The 19,404-nt window shown below is 34.8% G+C and overlaps 3 protein-coding genes and 2 non-coding genes across 6 annotated transcripts; 4 read left to right on the forward strand and 1 right to left on the reverse strand.

The window, feature by feature from the left end:
* Window positions 1–1,970: 1,970 nt before the first annotated feature.
* Window positions 1,971–9,478, forward strand: LOC110647267 (transcription factor TGA7). Of its 2 annotated transcripts, none has more exons than XM_058131315.1 (9): window positions 1,971–2,140; window positions 4,198–4,359; window positions 4,453–4,524; window positions 5,345–5,404; window positions 5,560–5,637; window positions 5,748–5,811; window positions 7,191–7,462; window positions 8,189–8,416; window positions 9,041–9,478. In XM_058131315.1, the coding sequence occupies exons 2-9, from the start codon at window positions 4,201–4,203 to the stop codon at window positions 9,191–9,193; spliced, it is 1,086 nt and encodes a 361-aa protein (XP_057987298.1). In that variant the 5' UTR covers window positions 1,971–2,140; window positions 4,198–4,200; the 3' UTR covers window positions 9,194–9,478. The 2 variants fall into 2 exon arrangements, with proteins under 2 accessions (XP_057987298.1, XP_057987297.1); XM_058131314.1 differs by lacking the exon at window positions 1,971–2,140 and adding an exon at window positions 2,202–2,573.
* Window positions 9,479–9,782: 304 nt separating this feature from the next.
* Window positions 9,783–14,122, forward strand: LOC110647258 (ER-phagy receptor 1). The gene is made up of 5 exons (XM_021801004.2): window positions 9,783–10,441; window positions 10,661–10,735; window positions 11,597–11,736; window positions 13,032–13,169; window positions 13,700–14,122. Exons 1-5 carry the CDS (start codon window positions 10,195–10,197, stop codon window positions 13,907–13,909), a joined length of 810 nt encoding a protein of 269 aa, XP_021656696.1. The 5' UTR covers window positions 9,783–10,194; the 3' UTR covers window positions 13,910–14,122.
* Window positions 14,123–14,765: 643 nt separating this feature from the next.
* On the forward strand, window positions 14,766–18,926 carry LOC110645953 (RHOMBOID-like protein 8). The gene is made up of 6 exons (XM_021799231.2): window positions 14,766–16,035; window positions 16,833–16,993; window positions 17,124–17,287; window positions 17,386–17,651; window positions 17,767–17,893; window positions 18,353–18,926. The coding sequence occupies exons 1-6, from the start codon at window positions 15,719–15,721 to the stop codon at window positions 18,473–18,475; spliced, it is 1,158 nt and encodes a 385-aa protein (XP_021654923.1). The 5' UTR covers window positions 14,766–15,718; the 3' UTR covers window positions 18,476–18,926.
* TRNAW-CCA (transfer RNA tryptophan (anticodon CCA)) lies at window positions 15,403–15,474 on the reverse strand. Its single transcript has one exon. It is a non-coding gene; the product is annotated as a tRNA-Trp (tRNA).
* Window positions 18,750–18,822, forward strand: TRNAR-UCU (transfer RNA arginine (anticodon UCU)). Its single transcript has one exon. It is a non-coding gene; the product is annotated as a tRNA-Arg (tRNA).
* Window positions 18,927–19,404: the final 478 nt, after the last annotated feature.

The following is a 19,404-nucleotide window of genomic DNA, read 5'->3' on the forward strand; positions in this document are numbered from 1 at the left end:
AATTTGAACAAATTTCTTCCTCTTGAGCTAACTATTAGGGTCGACTTAGATTAGGTTTGATTTATTTTCTCAACATGATATCGGAGCCTCTGCTTTAATGTTTGACCATCCACATATGTATTTGCCCGTAAATTTCACGTTTCATATATTCATGCTTGGGTTTGAGGGATCTGTTGTCTCACATTGATTTGGAATGAGATATTTGAGCTATGTATATGACTCAGCAAACCTCATTCTTTTGAGCTAGTTTTTGAGGTGAGCATTAGATCCAATTTATTTTCTCTACATGTCTTGAGTCAATTATAAATCATATTTAAATAAGAATTATTCAGAATGACTTGTGTAAAGATATATATTTTTTTTATTCATGAAATATGAGGAATTTCTAACCAATGGCATTTTGCACTATTTTTAATCAATAATTAATCATTATCAAATTTGTTTAAAATACCTTTTTTTTCTTAAATAATAAAGTTACCTTCCTCTTTTCTTCCCCTTGTTTTAGTTCACTGATTTGTCATTCTTTTCTTCATATTTATTTCATTAATAAAAATATAATCCAAATCACTATTTGAGTATTAAAATAAATGATTGACACCAATACAGAAGTAGAGTATACATATACAATTAATCATCATATATAAAGTAGGTTCTCTTACTCCACGCCATTGGTGGCCTTCTTAGTGGCAATCATGCATTCAAATAGCAAGTATGACAAAAAAATGCCCAACCATTCAGCATATCTTCCACTTGGCAATTCCTTTTCTCTGTTCATTTTGTTTTCTTTCTCTTTCTTTATGCACCCTTAATGCTAAGCTGACACGAAGACACACACCACAAATTGAGCTGCTCATGCAACCCATAATGCCCACATGCAGGAATAGATAGAAAGAGAGACTACTACTACTCCTACTGCTACATTACTGATTACCCCATCTTGCAGGGCTCGCACTTGTTAGAAGATAATTGCACATAGAACCAACCAAGAATAGAACCCTTCTTATCACTTGCCTTTTTGGTCATACAAGGAAAGTGCCTGCTTTTCAATGATTTTTATTACTATCTGCAAATTGGGTTGGGCCTCATTCTTGTCCCTCTTGGACAAGGAACCGGTAAATGAAATTGGAAAAAAGAAGTTCTTTTTCTCGTTTTCTTTAAAAAAAAAAAAGGACAGCATTGTTCAATCATTGGCCTGTTTTGTTGCTATCCAAAATTTCATTAGCTGGGTTGCCAATCCAACAGGAAAACCTCAATGTCATATTATCCCAATTTAACATTAAATAATAATTAAATTTTATTATAAAAATTAATCAATCATGTTATAACTTTACAATGATTTTTATAATTTATTTTTTTTTTAACTATATAGTGTTTCATGCTCGAATCGATCTTACTATTCAAATTTTTGATTTTATGATTGATTTAATCTTTTTAATATTATAAAATATTATAAATAATTGATTTTTTTTTTAATTCAGAGATAAACATTCACTATTTTTTTTTTATTTTGTTTTTGTAATAATTAAAAAGAAGACACGACCGGCGTTCGACTTCTGGGCCCCGATTGATACGCTCCCTTACGTGTGTAAGCAGGTTACGGTGTCCTCACAGCGTAATCACTAATTAAAGTGAGAGAAAACAAAATAAAACTAAAAGCTGGAAGATGAAGATAATTAGAATTAAACTTTTTGAAAAATAAAATTTTTTTTATTTTATTAATAATTATTATTTTATTAATAATTATTATTTTATTATTAAAATAAATTATTAAAATCCTTTTAAAAAAATATTTAAAATAAAAATAAATTTAAATTATTATAAAAAATTAATTATTAAATATATTAAAAAATAATATTTTTTAAAAAATAATTTTTTTTATTATATAAAAAATAAATATTATGTAATGATAAGAGATAATTCATACAATACATATAATAATTTAAAAAAAAAAACACGTGGAACCGTAAACAAGATGAGTGCTACTGTATTCACCAGCGAACACTAGTTCCCGCGTGGCAAGTGCTTTGTCGTCGGCGCCCGAAACCTGCTTCGCCGGTATATGACGTCACCCAAACACCGATTTATCGAGAGATGACGCAATGGTGTATTGGGTGGGGGTGCGTAGGTTAAAGTGAGAAAGGTGCGCATTTTATGCTTTATTGTACTAGCAACGATGTTAACGGGTTGACTGTAGAATGCCAAAAAAAAAAAAAAAGAAGCATTCTTTTTCAGTCATTGTTAGATTAGTTTGATTCTGTTTTCTTTTGTGACTTTGGGGTGTCGCTTTTGGCTTTTGTTTGCTTTCGAGGGATGGATGGTGGTGATGTTGATTCTCGAAACCACCTAGTATTAAACACTGAGCCTGTGTTAAATTGGGGTTTCTTGAACGATAACTGCTTGAGAGATTTTGGGCTTTGTTAGTAGCTAATCAAGAACCAAACTTGGTTTAGTATTGTCTTTCTCCCTCTCGTGAAAGTGTTGTTTTTGCCTATCCTTGTCCCGTTAAGATATTGAAACATATGATTTTTTTTGCTCCATTTTCGTGAACCATCCATTGAAGCATGTTTTAAGAGGTAAGTAAAGACTCTCGTTTCTTATTAGATTTAATTTACTTTTGTTTTGGACTAACTGGAAGTGGAAGTTTTGAGTGTTGGGTTGGAAGTGGTTTTTGGGTTCTGTGTTTTAGAAGAAAGGAAGTTCAAGTATAGGTCCAAATTTCTTGGTTCTATCTTCCATTTCAGTGTCAATTAATAGTGGACTTCCAGAAGGATAGCATTCTAATAAGGGTGAAACTTATTTCTCGTTCTTGTTTAACCAACAACTTGTTGGCTTTGTATCATAGATCATATGGTTTGACAATGCTACTAACTCACCATGGAATTTTTTGTTAGCCTGTCTACTGTTCTTTAGCTTAGTTTGATTTGAATGGTGAAGTTTGTGGGAAAATAACATCTTGAAGCCAATTACTAGCCATCTGTAGGAATACTGTAAAACTAACGAATAAGCTTGAAAGGATCAAAACCCATGCCAAATGCAGGATTTGCTATTTCGTGTATTCAAGAGGATTTGATTTGATCCTAGAGTTAACCCAGTATTACTTCTTGCTATTAGAAATTGGAGTTAATTGTAGCTGTGCAGTTTTTTCTTCCATTAGCAGAGGACTGTATTGAAGTTGTTACTTGTTTTTATCTTTACTTTGATCTCATATGTTGAGGCTGTCAATCTAGTTTCTAAAAGATAGATTTAGGCTATCGCGGCCATCAGCCTAATTGATGGGAAAAACAGGAGAGGTTTTTGGACTCTAGAGATGATCATGCTTTAGTCTTTGCTGCCAATCTATAGGGTGTGTTGATGTGGTAGCCAAATTTCTAGATACAAAACTGACCTCTTATCATTCAGGCATCTTCATTGACAGGAAGGAACCTAAAATAAGGATTGATAAGAAGGGAAAACCACAGTTGCCCTTGAAAAAATGATCTGTCTGCTATCTCCTCCAGCTCTATTTCCTGTAGCAAAGTAAATATAATATGGCATGATCAACATCCCTTTAAAAGCAGCTTTGCTTCCTCATACATGTTTTTGTTCTTGTTCTTCTCGTCTCTCTCTCTCTCTCTCTCTCTCTCTCTCTCTCTCTCTCTCTCTCTCTCTCTCTCATATTGATGTTGCTAAAGATGCCTTTGTTAATTTTCGTCAATGTTTGGTAACTCTTTAAGTTTTGCCTTATGCAAAGATGATGAAAAACCTATTATTCATATATCTAGGGGATCTGTTGATTTGAGGTGTCCATCATGCATTTCTTTTAAAATTCATGGAGCTCGATTTAGTCCAAAAAAAAGAAAAAAAATGAACTACAATGGTAGAATCACTGTTTTCCAGTGTATGATCTCTTGGCATTGCAGGCATACTTGGTCTCGAATGATTATAAATTTTAATTTTTATTTATTTTTGTCTCCTGGGTAGTGCAAAATTAGTCATATTTGTATGATTGTTTTGTATTCAATTCAGCTTTAGTTTGTAGAAAAGGTAGTCCCTTGTAATTTTTGATTGAATATTATCTTAGCTTCTTTTCTTTTTCTTCCCTGTTCCATGATATTTCACGATGTATAACTTGTTTTGTTAGCTAAGTTTTATGTAAGTTCAATCATATGCCGGTTTTTCACTCTTCTCTCGGTTTTCTTTGTCCTGATTGATTGTTAGAGTATGAGCTCTTCATCCACTCAACTTTCTGCCTTGAGAGGAATGGGCATTTATGAGCCATTCCACCAGTTGAGCTCTTGGGGAGACCCCTTCAGAGGTGATGGTAGTCTAAATATTGGTTCATCCACAATTGTGCAGGTTGATTCTGGGCTGAACAACAAGGTAATAATGTTCGCTTAATTTGTTAATGGATGTAAGAGTTATTTTTATCTGATTGCCAGGCATAACTGACTTTATCTGATTCATTTCTTCTAGACTGAATATGTTTCTCAGGATTCAATGGAACCTTCCAGAAGTGATCAAGAAGCAAACAAACCAGCTGATAAGGTTATGAAAATGCACCTTTCTCTTAATTAAAGATTACATAATACTGTTATTGTTGCTTTATTATTATTATTATTATTATTATTATTATTATTATTATTATTATTATTATTATTATTATTTTTATTATTATTACCAATTGGTATTTTAATTTCATGTGAAACAAGTATCTGTTTTTTGAACCCAATATAGTCATGAGGAAACTGAATGAAAAGTTTGTTTCTAGTTTTCGCTTGACTTGCTAAATTTTAGTTGATATGGAACTTTTGCTGTAAAACCTTTCATTGACAGAAATCTCTCTCTCTCTCTCTCTCTCTCTCACGTAAGGTACACTATGATCTTGCTTCATGAACACATGGTCATTTTACAAGCTCAAGAGAGCTTTAAAGAAATTTTAGATGTTCTTCAAAGTTCAAACTATCTAGATGCTATTATGGGCATGCTTGTTGCGTATTAAGATTGTCACCCTCAAAATTGTCATGATTTATTCCTTTCATTTATATTTATTCCTTCAATTTATATTTGTTTCAGGGCATGAATCAAACAAATGGGATAAATTGTTGCTATCAGATTTGGGTTGTATCTAATATTGAGAATTTAATGTGATGTACAATGACTTAGGTTTTCAATCAATTGAGAACCAGCGTCTCCTAAATCCTGTATTCTATCAAGTTGCGGCCTGTTTCAAATAAACAATTATAGAACTTTTTACCGACCATATTCATTTGTTCAAAAAGATTAAAGAATGTGTAAAATAAAAGGGAGAAAAGCTAGCAATGTTATTTTCGATGTTGGTTATCTGAATGCACATTTTTGTCCTCAGGTACTGAGACGTTTGGCACAAAATCGTGAAGCTGCTCGCAGAAGTCGTTTGCGGAAAAAGGTAAATTTTATGCTTTATTCCACAAAATGTGTTGATAGATTAGTGGGAAAAAATTTGGAAAATAAGCAGAAAATGAAGAAAAGAAAGAAGGCTGCTGATGGAAGGCATTTTTATATCACAACATAGAAAGTTTATATTTCTATGTTGTTTCTTAGGCCTATGTTCAACAACTAGAATCTAGCCGTTTGAAGTTGGTGCAGTTGGAGCAGGAACTTGAGAGAGTTAGGCAACAGGTGATATGACTCTTCTTTTTTACTGTCCTTCGCTTTTATCACTATGCAATTTCCCTTGTGTCTCTGAAGCATGCTAGCTATCTAATAGATCAATTAATGTCCTATTGCAGGGTGTATACATTAGCATTGCACCAGATTCTAGTCATTTAGGACTGCCTGGAACTCTAAATTCAGGTTTGTGATCTTATAGATTTTGTTGATTTCCTAACCTTTTACTTGATGCATTGGCAGAATCTAAAAACTAGCGATTCAAATTAGCTAGATTTTATTTGTCTGGACTTTGTACATTCTGTTTTGAGCATTCTGTTCAATGATATTCCTATTTGAACTTATTATAGTTATCCAACTTGTGTTTATTGCTGACAAATTTATAGCTCTGAAATAACAGTTATTAACGTTTTTAGACAAATGAATTCATGGATAATTGTGTTAATAATCTTTGGATGCTTGTCATTGTGTTAATGGCTCTGCAGACTGTATCACTTTGGTCCGCTAGTACAAGCAAAGAGGGATTTTGAGTTTAAATAAATAGTAGAATGTTAAGGACCTGCTTAGAAGGCTTTATTTGCAATTTATTCAAAAACAAGGGTGTCACACACTGCCTTCCATACTCTATACACAGTACTAATGAATAATAAACATTTTGCTCAACTGTATGGTTGAAGGCAACATAGGGTTCATAACTTCTTTTTTTTTTTTTTTTCCCTCATTGCCAAAGCTGATAGACTAGACAATAATTTTCATGGCATTTCCTCATGTTTGAAATTATTGCCTTCACTTACTCCTATTTGTATAATTGACCTTTACAAGTTAATTATTTTTCTTTGCTAAAGTAAGTCTCTTTCTTCATTCCTGGTTTATGTCATGTTGAATGATGCCTATCATATCTCAACTTAAATTTCTTATTCTTTTTCCTTTTAATGTCACATGCCCTTACCATAACACCTGAAGAATTTGTATTGTCTTCTGTCATTGACTGCTGAAATGTAACCTTCAAAGGCTGAAAAAGAGAGGGAATAAAATTAATGCATATGATCATTAAATGGCTTCCCATGCATAGAAATGATTTTCCATCTTATAAGTTTATCTTTGAGGGTGATGTAGACTGTACACCTTTTATTACAAATTTATTTTTGGGAGGGAGAAAGGAGTGTCCAGAGGTATGAGGGTGTACTAAGTTTACTCTTATGTGGAATTTTTCCCACCTTATCTTTTAATGACCACACTTTGATACTTCTCTGAATATATTATATGAACACTTCCCAATGAAAATTCATGCTTTAGTTTCTTCTTTGAACATCTTATGAGGGCACTAGCATTCTTCTGAGGAACTGTCATAGAGGTTAATAATTTTAGAAGTTTCATGCATAAACCCAAAAAATTCTCTTTGATCCAGAGGATTGTCACTATTGAAGGAAACATAAAAGATTTTCCTTTCATGGCCTAGTTACTTTTCTAAATTGACTCTTTATATTATAATGTTATCTCTTTCTTGCATAAACATCTTGCATTCTTGTTTTCTAATTTAAAACAGTTCTGATTCTGATTTGCAGGAATCACTACATTTGAAATAGAATATGGCCATTGGATTGAAGAGCAACATAAACAGGTTTCTGAACTTCGGAATGCGTTGCAAGCTCGCATCACTGACATAGAGCTTCGGATACTTGTAGAAAATGGCTTGAACCACTACAACAACCTTTTCCGCATGAAAGCAGATGCTGCAAAGGCTGATGTCTTCTATTTGATTTCTGGCAAGTGGAGAACATCAGTAGAACGATTTTTTCAATGGATTGGAGGATTCCGCCCATCAGAGCTTCTCAGTGTAAGGCTTTCTTCTGTGTATATTGTTTGAGGATGCTTACATGGGATCTATTTTTGTCATTTCACATCACTATATATTTAACTATTTGAAAATTTCTCTTAATTTAATACTGATAGCCTATACAAAGAACGTCAATGCAAATTTTTTGGTTAAGTATTTAAACTGTGAGGGATTCATCTTCAGTTGTGACACAAGAATGTATGCTTATATCTGGACTCATACTGATGCATGCATGTTATGGGGGAAAAATATTTGTAATTCTTGTTCGCCTCCTTCAATTGTTCTGAGGATCCACTGGTAACACATCCATACTCCTCGACATACCAGAAACTGACAAATTCCATTCTTCATGTGTTGCATGATAATTTATAAAAACTGGAACTGTAGAAAAATGTTTCTGAACTTTTTGAAAGTTTAAGCTGTTTGAGAATTATCTTTACCGTACCATAACATGAAAACTGACTTCACTTCAATGAGTCAATGAAAATTTTTTGTTAACAGATCATTCATCTTGTATAGTATTTTTCCTTGACCCTTGAAGGTACATTAGATTGGCTTGTTTTTCAGATTGTTCACCGAGTTGTTTGTATCTCTTTCTGGTGATGCCATAGCTGAGCTTTTTCCTCCAGAAATTGAAGCCTATGACTGAAGAAGACATGCATAAGCTCTTATGTGACAATTATCATCATGATTTTAATTCTGAAATGTGTGATTTTTCCTTTGCAGGTTCTCATATCACAACTTGAGCCCTTGACTGATCAGCAACTTGTGGATGTTTGTAACCTACGACAATCTTCTCAGCAAGCTGAAGATGCTCTCTCACAAGGAATTGATAAACTCCAGCAGACCCTGGCCCAGAGTATAGCAGCAGATATAACAAGTGGTGGAAGCTACAGGGCTCAGATGGCTGCTGCAATAGAGAAGTTGGAAGCACTGGAGGGCTTTGTAAACCAGGTACTCAGCACTTATTGGCTATTTTCTAATGTCAGTCTCTTTGAACTCTATTTCTCTGAATTCTTTCATGCTTCCTGAGCACCTTTCTTACATGGTTTGTTTACTTTATTTTCTAAGTGGCGGGGAAGAAATAGAATCCACTCATCCGAATTTATGATTTTTGTTAAAGAAATATTATGTTTCCTGTGATCATTTCATAGTATTGACTAGTTGCTCTGCATGATGACATGTAAATTGGAAAATAGTTTTATAACTTTTGTCCCCTTCAGAGGGTTAATACGTAAGAATCCATGTACCAGCTCGATCTGAGTGCTTCAGTTAATCTGGAAAATTGGCAGTTATTTGGATTGTGCAACCTTTAGTTCTTCTTGTATGATACATATTCACACAATGAATAATACCAAAATATTAGGATACCAGCGATTTGTTTTCTCTGATTCTTCTTCTGACTGATAATGGGGAAAAACAGGAGAGAGAGAGAGAGAGAGAGAGAGAGGGAGACTGGATGGGCTGAAGATTTCTTGACGGTCAACTAGTATACTGAATGACAGTATTAATTATGCATATTTGACAACTTTTCTCTTCATTTCTTAGTTTTCATTCGCCTATGGTCTCTTGAAACAGGCAGATCACCTTCGACAACAAACTTTGCAACAAATGTCTCGGATCTTAACGACTAGACAGGCAGCTCGAGGTTTACTTGCCCTGGGAGAATATTTTCACCGTCTTCGTGCTCTAAGTTCACTATGGGCAGCTCGTCCTCGTGAACCTGCCTAGTCTACAGACATAGGAAGCACGATATCTAGGTTGATTTACCACTAGCATTCATGCCTTGGCTGCGAAAGAATGGACACTCAGTAAATTTTTGTTATATATATGGTGTACTTTTTTAAGTCTGCATGTGTTTTTCCATAGCAGCTTCTTAAGTTAAAAAGGTGTAAATATGAATGTATGTCAGAACTCAGAAGCAAAAAATAGGTAAAGAAGTTGATGTTCAATACAGCATAGCGTTGGAGGTAATTCCCATTATTAATTTGAAATGCAGAGTACGTTTGAATTGAATGGATTAGTGGAACTCTGTGTAAACTTGTTTGTTGAGGTAATTGCCATCATTCTTGAGTTTCAATGAAGCTTAAAATAAAACAAAACTACTTCACACAAGAGACGATATGGGAGATTGTCGGTGAGGGTATCTTTGATATTTAAATTTTTATTAGGGTTTAATTTAAGTTTTAATTAATGATAAATTAATTTTAATTTAATGAGAGAGATCAATTAATTAATAAAATTAAATATTAAAGATGGAGTCATTGAGTTTAATATGATATTTTCCCAATTTTTTTTTAAAAAAAAAATCAACAGATTTGTTGACAACTGGTAACGGTAAGGGTTATCATTCCATCACCATTAGACTACAAAATTGCTCAAAACGAAAATGGATTAATTTACCGTTCGAAGTTCCAACTGTCAGAAGTCCAATCCAACCGTCCACAAAAATTCCGGTGGGAAAAAAATGAAAATTAATATATTAAAAGGAAAAAACAAAAAAGATTCAGCCAGATTCCATTCCAGTGGTTCGTTATCGAGTACCGTCGCTGACAATAATCACTTCCTTCACGTCTTCAACATTCGCTCAATCAATCAATAAAATCAAATCTCTGGAAAAATTAGATCAGAAAACCCTAATCTTGCACCTCTTTCTCCCCGGCTGTTGAGCTGTTGAAGCTTCAATTGATTTTTCTTTCAAAAAAAAAAAATAAAGCAATCTAGCAGGAAAAATGAGCAATTTGAGAACAATCTGTAGGCCGCATACTGTGTTCACGTCCTTCTTGTGTTGTAGGCACCAAGCTCGATCCAGAGTTAGGGTTTCATTTCGGAACCCTGACTTTAAGCCTCCGTTATCGCCGCCGTCTCTTTTCTCTCCTTGGCTCCATGGAAATGACACGTGGTTTCGCGTTAACCAGAGGAGAACTGTGGTTAGGGCTTCTAGTTGGACCGATCAGAAATCTCCATATGAAACTCTTGGTAATCTAATCTTTCGTGGTGTTGTTTATGCTCTTTGGTTGCTGAGAAAATGGATTGGTGGTTGTATTTTGCCTTCAAGAGAGGTTTTTTGTCTGAGCAATTTTTTTTTTAAGAGAGTGAAATATTCTATACTTTTATTTTGTGCAATTAATTTATTCATTGGAAGTATATGTTAGAGGTGACTAACAATTTCCTGTATAATTTTATGTTCGAATGCAGAGTTGGAAAGGGGTGCGGATGAAGAGGAGATTAAGGTTGCTTACAGACGCTTGGCCAAATATTATCATCCAGATGGTTAGTTTCCTTCGTCTTTATCCATGAATTTTCAGGTAGTACTATGAACATTGTCTGCGGCTTTTAGGATAGAATAAATTTCCTACCGTAGTGTCATTCCAACTCAGACATTCGTAATCTCCCTGGTGTTTGTGAGTCCTAACCATTATTCTACATTCCTTTCTAGCATTATAACCAGATGATAGATTATACCGACTACCAAGTACTAACAGACGGTTTTGCGATTATAGGGATTTCAGCTTTATGGATTTTGTTAGGTTCTCTATTATGTCTCCTCCTCTCTTCAATCTTTTGCCAAAAAATAAAGAATGGTAAATGCTATTGGTCAATCACCTTGACTTTCACACTAGCTTATGAAATATGACTATAGGTAAGGTTCAGGATCATATGATTTCCTACTGCTTTATTTCACCTTCTCTTTTCGTTAATATTCTATAATTTCAAAAATGATTGAATAAACAGGGTGCATAATGAAACTAAACTGACCAAGGGACATCTTGGTTCTGCAAATCATCCAGTTACTGTGTGTAAATGAACCATTAGAAAATTCAGGACAGATTTTATAATCTGTATTGTGCAGATTCTTATGATATTTCTTTTCTTTCAAAAGTTTGGGAGTAATTATGATATTGAATGGGTTAGAATCTGAGCAAGCATGATCTTCTTGTGGATGCTATAATATCTCAGGTTGTTGTGTTTTTTCTTGAGCATTGTATGGCTCTATCAGGTTTTTTTGGACTCCTTAGATTTTGTAATTAGCTATAGGGTAATTTCTGCAACGCAATTCCTTTTATCTTGCGTTTGGTTATTTTCTTAAGTGCATTTTTGAATTCACCTATTTATTTACTTCCTATGTGAAAGTCTATGATGGCAGAGGGACTCTTGAGGAAGGAGAAACAGCTGAAGCTAGATTCATTAAGATTCAAGCTGCATATGAGTTGCTCATGGATGATGAGAAACGGAGACAATATGATATGGATCACAGGGTCAATCCAATGAAGGTTAGTAACAGAGAGTATGCATTATTTTGAATTTTATAGAGGAAGATTGAAAGGTCTTTCCAGACATTAATCACCATCTCCTCCAACACCCACACCCCCCACCCAACCGACCACCTGAAGAAAGATATAGATGTCATCATCTGCATCCAGAAAAAGCCGTATGCTTTGTTCACTAGAACATGTATTAGATGAAAAGTGAGTGAAAATTTTTTTGAATTTTAATGTAATTGTAAAACCTGGTACACCTCCCCATCTTAAAGAGGCATAAGTACTAGAGGCACAAGCAGCAGAACCATATGAGAGAATAATCATCTCCCAACTCAAAAGCAATTATGAGAAGAACACAAATTCTGTATCTTCAATCTCAGTTCATCCTTGAGTACAAGGATGATCTTCATGGGGAGGGTATTGTTAGGAACAATAGTGATGTAGAAAACTTACATCAGTGTCTTCATTTGCTTTTTTCTTTGTACTGTTTGTGCCTATTATAATAATCATAATAATCAAATCTATTGAACAATAGAAAACTTAGGCCTATTTATAGAGTTTTGCAACCCTAATCACATTAGAATTAGGAACCTTATTCAATTCTATTTTGGAATTACGAAACAAACTCTAATTAAGAATCCTATACAAATTTATACTAAGAAAATAATAATAAATCTAATAGAATAATAATAATAGAATTCCTAAATAATAGAATTATAAACTTTCTGATTCTACAATAAATATAATTCCTAAGTTTAATAATCTTCTTCCATTACTTCATGGAACGGTTAGTGGTTAGGAATTCTGTCTTGTAACTTATTTACACTTGGGAGAATTAGCTACTGACATAGATATACCATGACTCATTGTAGAGAGAAATACAAGAATTCAAGTTTCTTCTTAAGTACTTGAGTCATTGTAGAGAGGAATACGAGAATTCAAGTTTCTTCTTCGGTACTTGAGTCATTGTAGAGAGGAATAAAAGAATTTCCCTCATTTTCCCTTTCTTTCTCACTGCCCAAACACCTTGGTTAAGCCACCAGAATCCTTGGGCTTAACATATTCTTTGCGTAATGGAGCTTCACTTCTCCACAATCACCGCCCTGCCAGGCTGTCCCCACACCGCAATGCATGTGCTCATGAGTAAGACGAGTAATACAAGTGTGTGTGTTTGAGAGAGAGTGGTTCCAGCTGGTTTATGTAGAATGATTTTTTTTTTCTTTATTACTTTTCCTCACCTTTTTTCTTTATAGAGTAATTCCCAGTTCATCCCACTAAGTCATGGCATTTTGTGTTCATTCTTACAGGCATCACAAGCATGGATGGAGTGGCTTATGAAAAAGCGAAAAGCTTTTGATCAACGGGGTGATATGGCCATTGCCGCATGGGCTGAACAACAGCAGCGTGAGATGAATCTCCGTGCGCGCCGTCTTTCTCGTTCAAAGGTACTTCAAGCATCTTTGAAATTTCTTGAGCGGCTTTAATACTCTGGAGCTCCCTTATTATCATCATCTAGATATTGCTTTTAACCTAGTTTGTCAATTTCTTAGTAAGTAGGTATGTACAATCTGCATCATATAATTATGACAACTAGTAAACCATTTTAAGAATATAAACATTTTGTACAAGTACTAAGTAGTCAACCAGTTTATAAATATTTTCCTAGTGGATAAGATCTAACCGAAGTATCAGTAGAATTTGACCTGAAAACATAGTTCTTCCAAGCTGGTTGTTAGAGGGTGGCCCCTTAGCGTTTGCTAGCAGCAAGATTTATCAATTTGAATTGTATCTTGTGATGTTGTTCATTGTTGGCACCACTGCTAATCAAAGCTTTTATTAACAACTTTAATTATGCTTTTATCTTTCTATTATTTCTCATTTTCTGAAATAAATGAGACAATTAAGCCTTTTGTGGTATAGCTACCTAGCTGTACTTGTGTAACTCAAAAGTCCATGTATTTTATTGGAATTTTAGATCGACCCAGAAGAAGAGAGAAGAATCCTAGCAAGAGAGAAAAAAGCGTCTGCAGAGTATTATACCAATACTCTCAGGCGGCATACACTTGTCTTAAAGAAGAGGGACTTGATGCGGAAGAAAGCAGAGGAAGAGAAGAAAAAAGTTATTAATCAGCTTTTGGCTGCAGAAGGCCTTGAGCTGGACACAGATGACGATGAAGCTCTGTAGAGAATGATGCAGATACTAGCTTAATACTCTCGATCAGACTACACATCTTTGTTGAGATTGTGGGATATCTCAGTCGTAAAATATAAAAATAAAAGAGTAAATATAAATGGTTAAATTGTAATATTAATTTGATTAATCATTTTGATGTGTAAAATAATCTAATTACTTATATAAGTCTGAATTAAAATGAATTAAATTATAGTTTGATTGATACTCTGTAAATTTAACATAGTATCAAAGTTCACACTGGATTATGGATTTAAGCCACTCATAAAGTTATATAATTAAATCCATATTAGGTTAAAAATGTGAAATTATTAAGTGATAATTATGTGATTACACTTGAGAGGAAAGTCTTGAGATTGTTGAATATTTTACATCAGAAAAATATGAAAATAAAAGAATAAATATAAGTGATTAGATTATAATATTGATTTGACTAATCATTTTGATATGTAAAATAATTTAATCATTTAAAAAAATTTAAATTAAAATAAATTAAATTTTAATTGATATTTTCTTTAAATTTAATAATTTTAAAATATTTATCCGGAATAAATTAATACATATTCTATTGGTAGAAAAAGTTAATTCTACAAATGATTAATTTTTGAGTCGGAAATTAATGAAATTTGCCATTTATACGAGTCGATGTGTACATCCTGGTTAGCAACTAGCAAGCACCCAAATTTTGACGCTTCCACAATGTTTGGTAGGACCCCACTTGGCTTGTTACCACTTCATAGCCATCAATCATCATTCATACTATTATTCTCTTATTATTACTGTCATAGATAAATTAGATATTAAAATCAAATTATCATTATATTATTATAGATTTATTTATTTTTATAACCAAACATAAAAAAAATTAGAATTATATTATCCTACACTGCAGTATTGTTTACTTTACATTTATAAGTAGCCAATCAATTCATATCCGTGAATTCTTTAAATTTCCCTCACAAAAATAATAAAAATAAATCATTAAAAAATAAAAAAAATTATCAGACTTCCTTCCCTCCAATTTTTCTTCACTTTCCCGGAAAAGAAAAATTAGCAAATGCATAATTTTTTTTTTTTTTTTTTATAAAAAAAAGAGGCACTTTGTTTGGACAAAAGGCATTATATGTAAAAGAAGAAAATCTGCTGGTGATATTAAATTTCGTTCAAATAATCTTCGGAATCCATGAAATCCTCAAACTCGGGCTGGACCTTGGGCAGGAGTGGAGAGGTGTTGGTCAACATGGGAAAAGATTTCGGGACGGGCTTGGTCAAAGTAGTGCTTCTCCTGCTGTTTGTCCTCTCGTCGACGCTCGATGTCGGCGAAAAGAGGGTCTTGGGGATGGTGGTGGAGAGGGTTATGGTAGGAGAAGTTTTAAGCGTAGCAGAGCTTGAGACGGCAGTGATGTTGGTTAGTGGGTTTACAAGGTTTGCATGATAAAGAAGTTGAAAAGAGATATTTTTAACAAAATTAGAAAAATAATGGGAATTGAACCCGACGTGAATCGAACACGCAACCTTCTGATCTGGAGTCAGACGCGCTACCATTGCGCCACGGATCCACGAGTTGCTATGAGCCTTTCCGACATATTAATATCATAAAAGTAATTTCCTTCGTCACCGCCCAGATAATTTTTCCCGCCAAATCTAACCGTCTTAACTGATACAGCCAACAAACCCCGTTCCCCAGCTGGAAACTGCGGGAGGAGCTTCCATTACTCCTGTTTACTTACTTCCCTAGCAACTGCACCTCTCAGTCTCACGTTTCACACTCTCTTGCAGGAGGAAAACGAAAAAAAATCTCCAATGGAAGAAACGCCCAAAGTGGATACCAATATCCAAATAAACCCGGCGGCGGAGGCAGAGCCCACATTTCCCTCGGATTTCACCGACTCTCTTCAAGATCACAAGACGCCGTTCTTCAAATCCCGCTCTCGCAGAAGAAGAAGTGACACATGGGTCATTTCCATCTTCGTTATCTTCCACCTGATAGCCTTCATCGCCACCATGATCGTCAACGATTGCTGGACTAACTCTAATGGTGATTGCGCTGTCAAAGCCCTCAGAAGGATGTCGTTCCAACCCCTCTCCGAGAATCCCTTCCTTGGCCCCTCTGCTTCCACGTTAGTGTTTGTCTCTTGTCTTTTGTGTTTCTCAATTGAATGTTGATCTGATTGGGTTGGATATATGCATGAATCTGCGTTTCGAGGGTTTATTAGAAGTGATTTCTTTTTCAAAAAAAAAAAAGAAAAAGATTCTGCTTGATTTCTGGGATAATTTGAGGAGACGTAAAGGCAAGTAAATCGTTGTTTGTTGTATGCTATGCAAGTTGCATCAGTGAGATTTGCAGTTTGGTCGCCGAGAAATATGGGATGAAGAAGAGTGGTTTTTGTCGCATATGGAAGGGTTTTCGGTGCCTTCTATTTTAACATCCATGTTGTTGATTCTCCTTTGATAATCGAAAAGTCCCAAGTTTAGTTTTGCTTCCTCTTTGTTTAAGTGAATTGATCTGAGTTCTTCATGTGTTGCTGTATAGGAAAATTACATTGCTGAAAGATTGATCAAGTGTATTTGGATTCTGGGCCTAGTTTTGTCATGTTTGTTGAATGGCAGGACTGTTTGTTAGAAGCAAAATATGAGTAGGGATAAAGATTTGTTGATTTGTTAGAAGCAACATAGTTTCAAATACCACTGAACATATCTCATCAAAATGAATGGTTGATTTGCTGCCATGTAATTGAAATTAGCCATAATAAGTTTGCTTTTATAGTGCCATATTTATTAAACTAGGGCCGTTTCAGAGAGTTCTAATCCATTTCTTTGGAACGTGTCTTCAATACCATTTGTTCTAGTACCCTGAAGATGCAACACCATGTCAATGCGTGGTTTTATGCATTGCTGAAACTCTCCTCTATTGCAGGCTAGATAAAATGGGGGCTCTTCGCAAGACATTGTTGTTGGAACATCAAACTTGGCATCTTTTTTCATGTCCATGGTTGCATGCTGGGCTCTTCCACCTTATCATCAATCTCACAGGTGTTATCTTCTTAGGGATTTACCTGGAGCAAGAGTTTGGACCATGTAAGGATGTGAATCTTAAGTTCTTTATGTGAATATCTTAATTTTTGTGAGCATGCAAGGCTACAGCCAGATGTCATATTGTTTCTGAACAATGTCTAAGTTGTTTTGGTTCTTCGGTTCTGTTGCACAGTAAGGGTTGGCGTTGTCTACTTTCTTTCTGCCTTTTTTGGTACATTGGTGACTGCACTTTTTGTTCGAGATAGCCCAATAGTTAGTTCCTCTAGTGCTCAACTTGGATTACTTGGGGCTACACTTTCTGCACTTGTAAGGAACTGGAAAATTTACACTAATAAGGTCCTGCTTCTGCACATTTTTTTTCTTATCACCTAGTTATCTCTCTTCCCTGTTGATTTTATGGCCTAGCTCATTGGTCTTTCTTTGCTTGATTGCAGTTAGCGGCTGTGCTGATACTTTTTGCTGTCTTTGCATGTAATTTCATGCTTGGTTTGCTACCTTATATAGATAACTATTCAAACATTGGAGGTCTTATATCAGGATTCCTACTTGGAATTGCACTTTTGTTCACTCCTCAGCTGAGACAAGTAGCTCAAAACAAATCAGGCCTTTATGATTCTGGTGTCAAAAGTTCCTTTAACTTGAAGCAGAAGCTGGACAGGCCTGTGCTGAGGAGTGTCTCTCTTCTTCTGTTTGCTTTCCTGTGAGTTTTTTTTTTCTTTGTGCAAAAAGGGAAGATAAAAAAAAAATAATAATAATTCTTCTGTTGCTTGTCATTGTGGTCTTTTGTGATACTAAAAGGATTTATTTGTGTGCAGACTTGTTGGATTTCTTGTGGCAGCACTCCAGGGTATTAATATAAGCCAGTATTGCCAGTGGTGCGGATATTTTGACTGCATTCCTTCCAAAAGGTGGAATTGCAATGATGTGACAACTTATTGTGAGGTATGGTTTTGATTTTAGCACTTCATACTAATTTACATCCGAGGTGATTTAATTGTCAAGAAGGACGAAAGGAAAATCAGAAATTTTATGAAATTTAGGAGTTTTGATGTCTTCTTTTCCAGACACTTGCTAGCAAACGCAAGGAGATTTTGTAAATACAGAATGTGAACTGAACTAGGAACATCTAAGTTTCAGTTACATTCATATGTAGAAATGCACTCTGTATAAGTAATTTGCTTCCATAAACTTGGGTTTTCCGACAATGATTTTAAACATGAAGAGTGAAAAGGAGCAGAGCAAGAAATTAAGATAGGTGAAGAATACTTTTCAGCTAGGATGTCAGCTTGAAAATTTTACTGAATCTGCACAATATGATAAGGAATAGCTACAATTTTATTTGTATTTAGTTGATAGATTGTAGTGTTTTTCAATCTCATGCTAATATAATGTCAAGTGCAGATCATGTTAAGTGATACAGAGTTGACTTTGACTTGCCTTGGTAACGGCAACTTCAGGGTTTTCCCCTATACCAACATTTCAGATGCAAGGAAAAAGGATGTGTGCACTCTAATATGCTCGTGAAAACTCACATAGTTGGTCGATTTTCGTTCTTTGTCCAGTGCTTTGATTTGGCAAGTATAGCAATTTTTTAATGACTTCTGAAAACCGTAAAGACACGAATAATTGATGCCCTTTTGATTGTCATTTAGTTGGTATTTTGTAAGAAACAAGGGGCCATTTGTGCAGTACGCATAAAATTTACCTGTAATATTCACAATAGATGAGAAATGTAGCTACACCTGGACTGTTGATAAACTGCTTATTTCTACTTTTCTTCCTGTCTTTCAAAGAGGTAGCGCCCATGGCCTAATGGATAAGGCGCCTGACTTCTAATCAGGCGATTGTGGGTTCGAGTCCCACTGGGCGTGCTTCTGTAGCATTTTTCGGGCCCAGAATGCAATCCAAGCATCAGCAGCTTTTCTTTTTGTATTTGCTGTTTTTATATTTACTGGATTACAGACAAAATATTACGTTCGGGTGAGGTCTCCACAGAAGAGACTTCTATACGGTAGCCCTCGCAGCCGCAATGCTTTTAATATAGGATTTGAGTACATATAGAACAACTTTTACAACTTACGTAAAGCATCTAATAATGTGGGCCTATAACCCTACACCATACATTGCATTGTGTATTCCTCCCTCTTCCAATGCCAACCCTAGCCAAGAAAAGTAAATCAGAGCTCCACTTTCCATCAATTATAACATTTTCAATCCAACTGAGAAGCTCCCACTTTTGGACAAATTTCGGCTTAAACATTCAAGTCCTTGTTTGGACCACCTGTAACTCAACAGCTAAAACCACAAAGTCTTGGATCATTTTGCCTAATTACTCCAACTATAGCCTTTACTAGCCCCGCCCATTCTTAAGCTTAGACAGGCAATATATTTTGCTTGCCTGCTTTTAGTGTTTAATTATTAGTTTTCCCTTTTTTCAGTTTAACTGGCTAGTT

The sequence above is a fragment of the Hevea brasiliensis genome, chromosome 12, assembly GCF_030052815.1.
Source record: "Hevea brasiliensis isolate MT/VB/25A 57/8 chromosome 12, ASM3005281v1, whole genome shotgun sequence".
Lineage (NCBI taxonomy): Eukaryota > Viridiplantae > Streptophyta > Magnoliopsida > Malpighiales > Euphorbiaceae > Hevea > Hevea brasiliensis.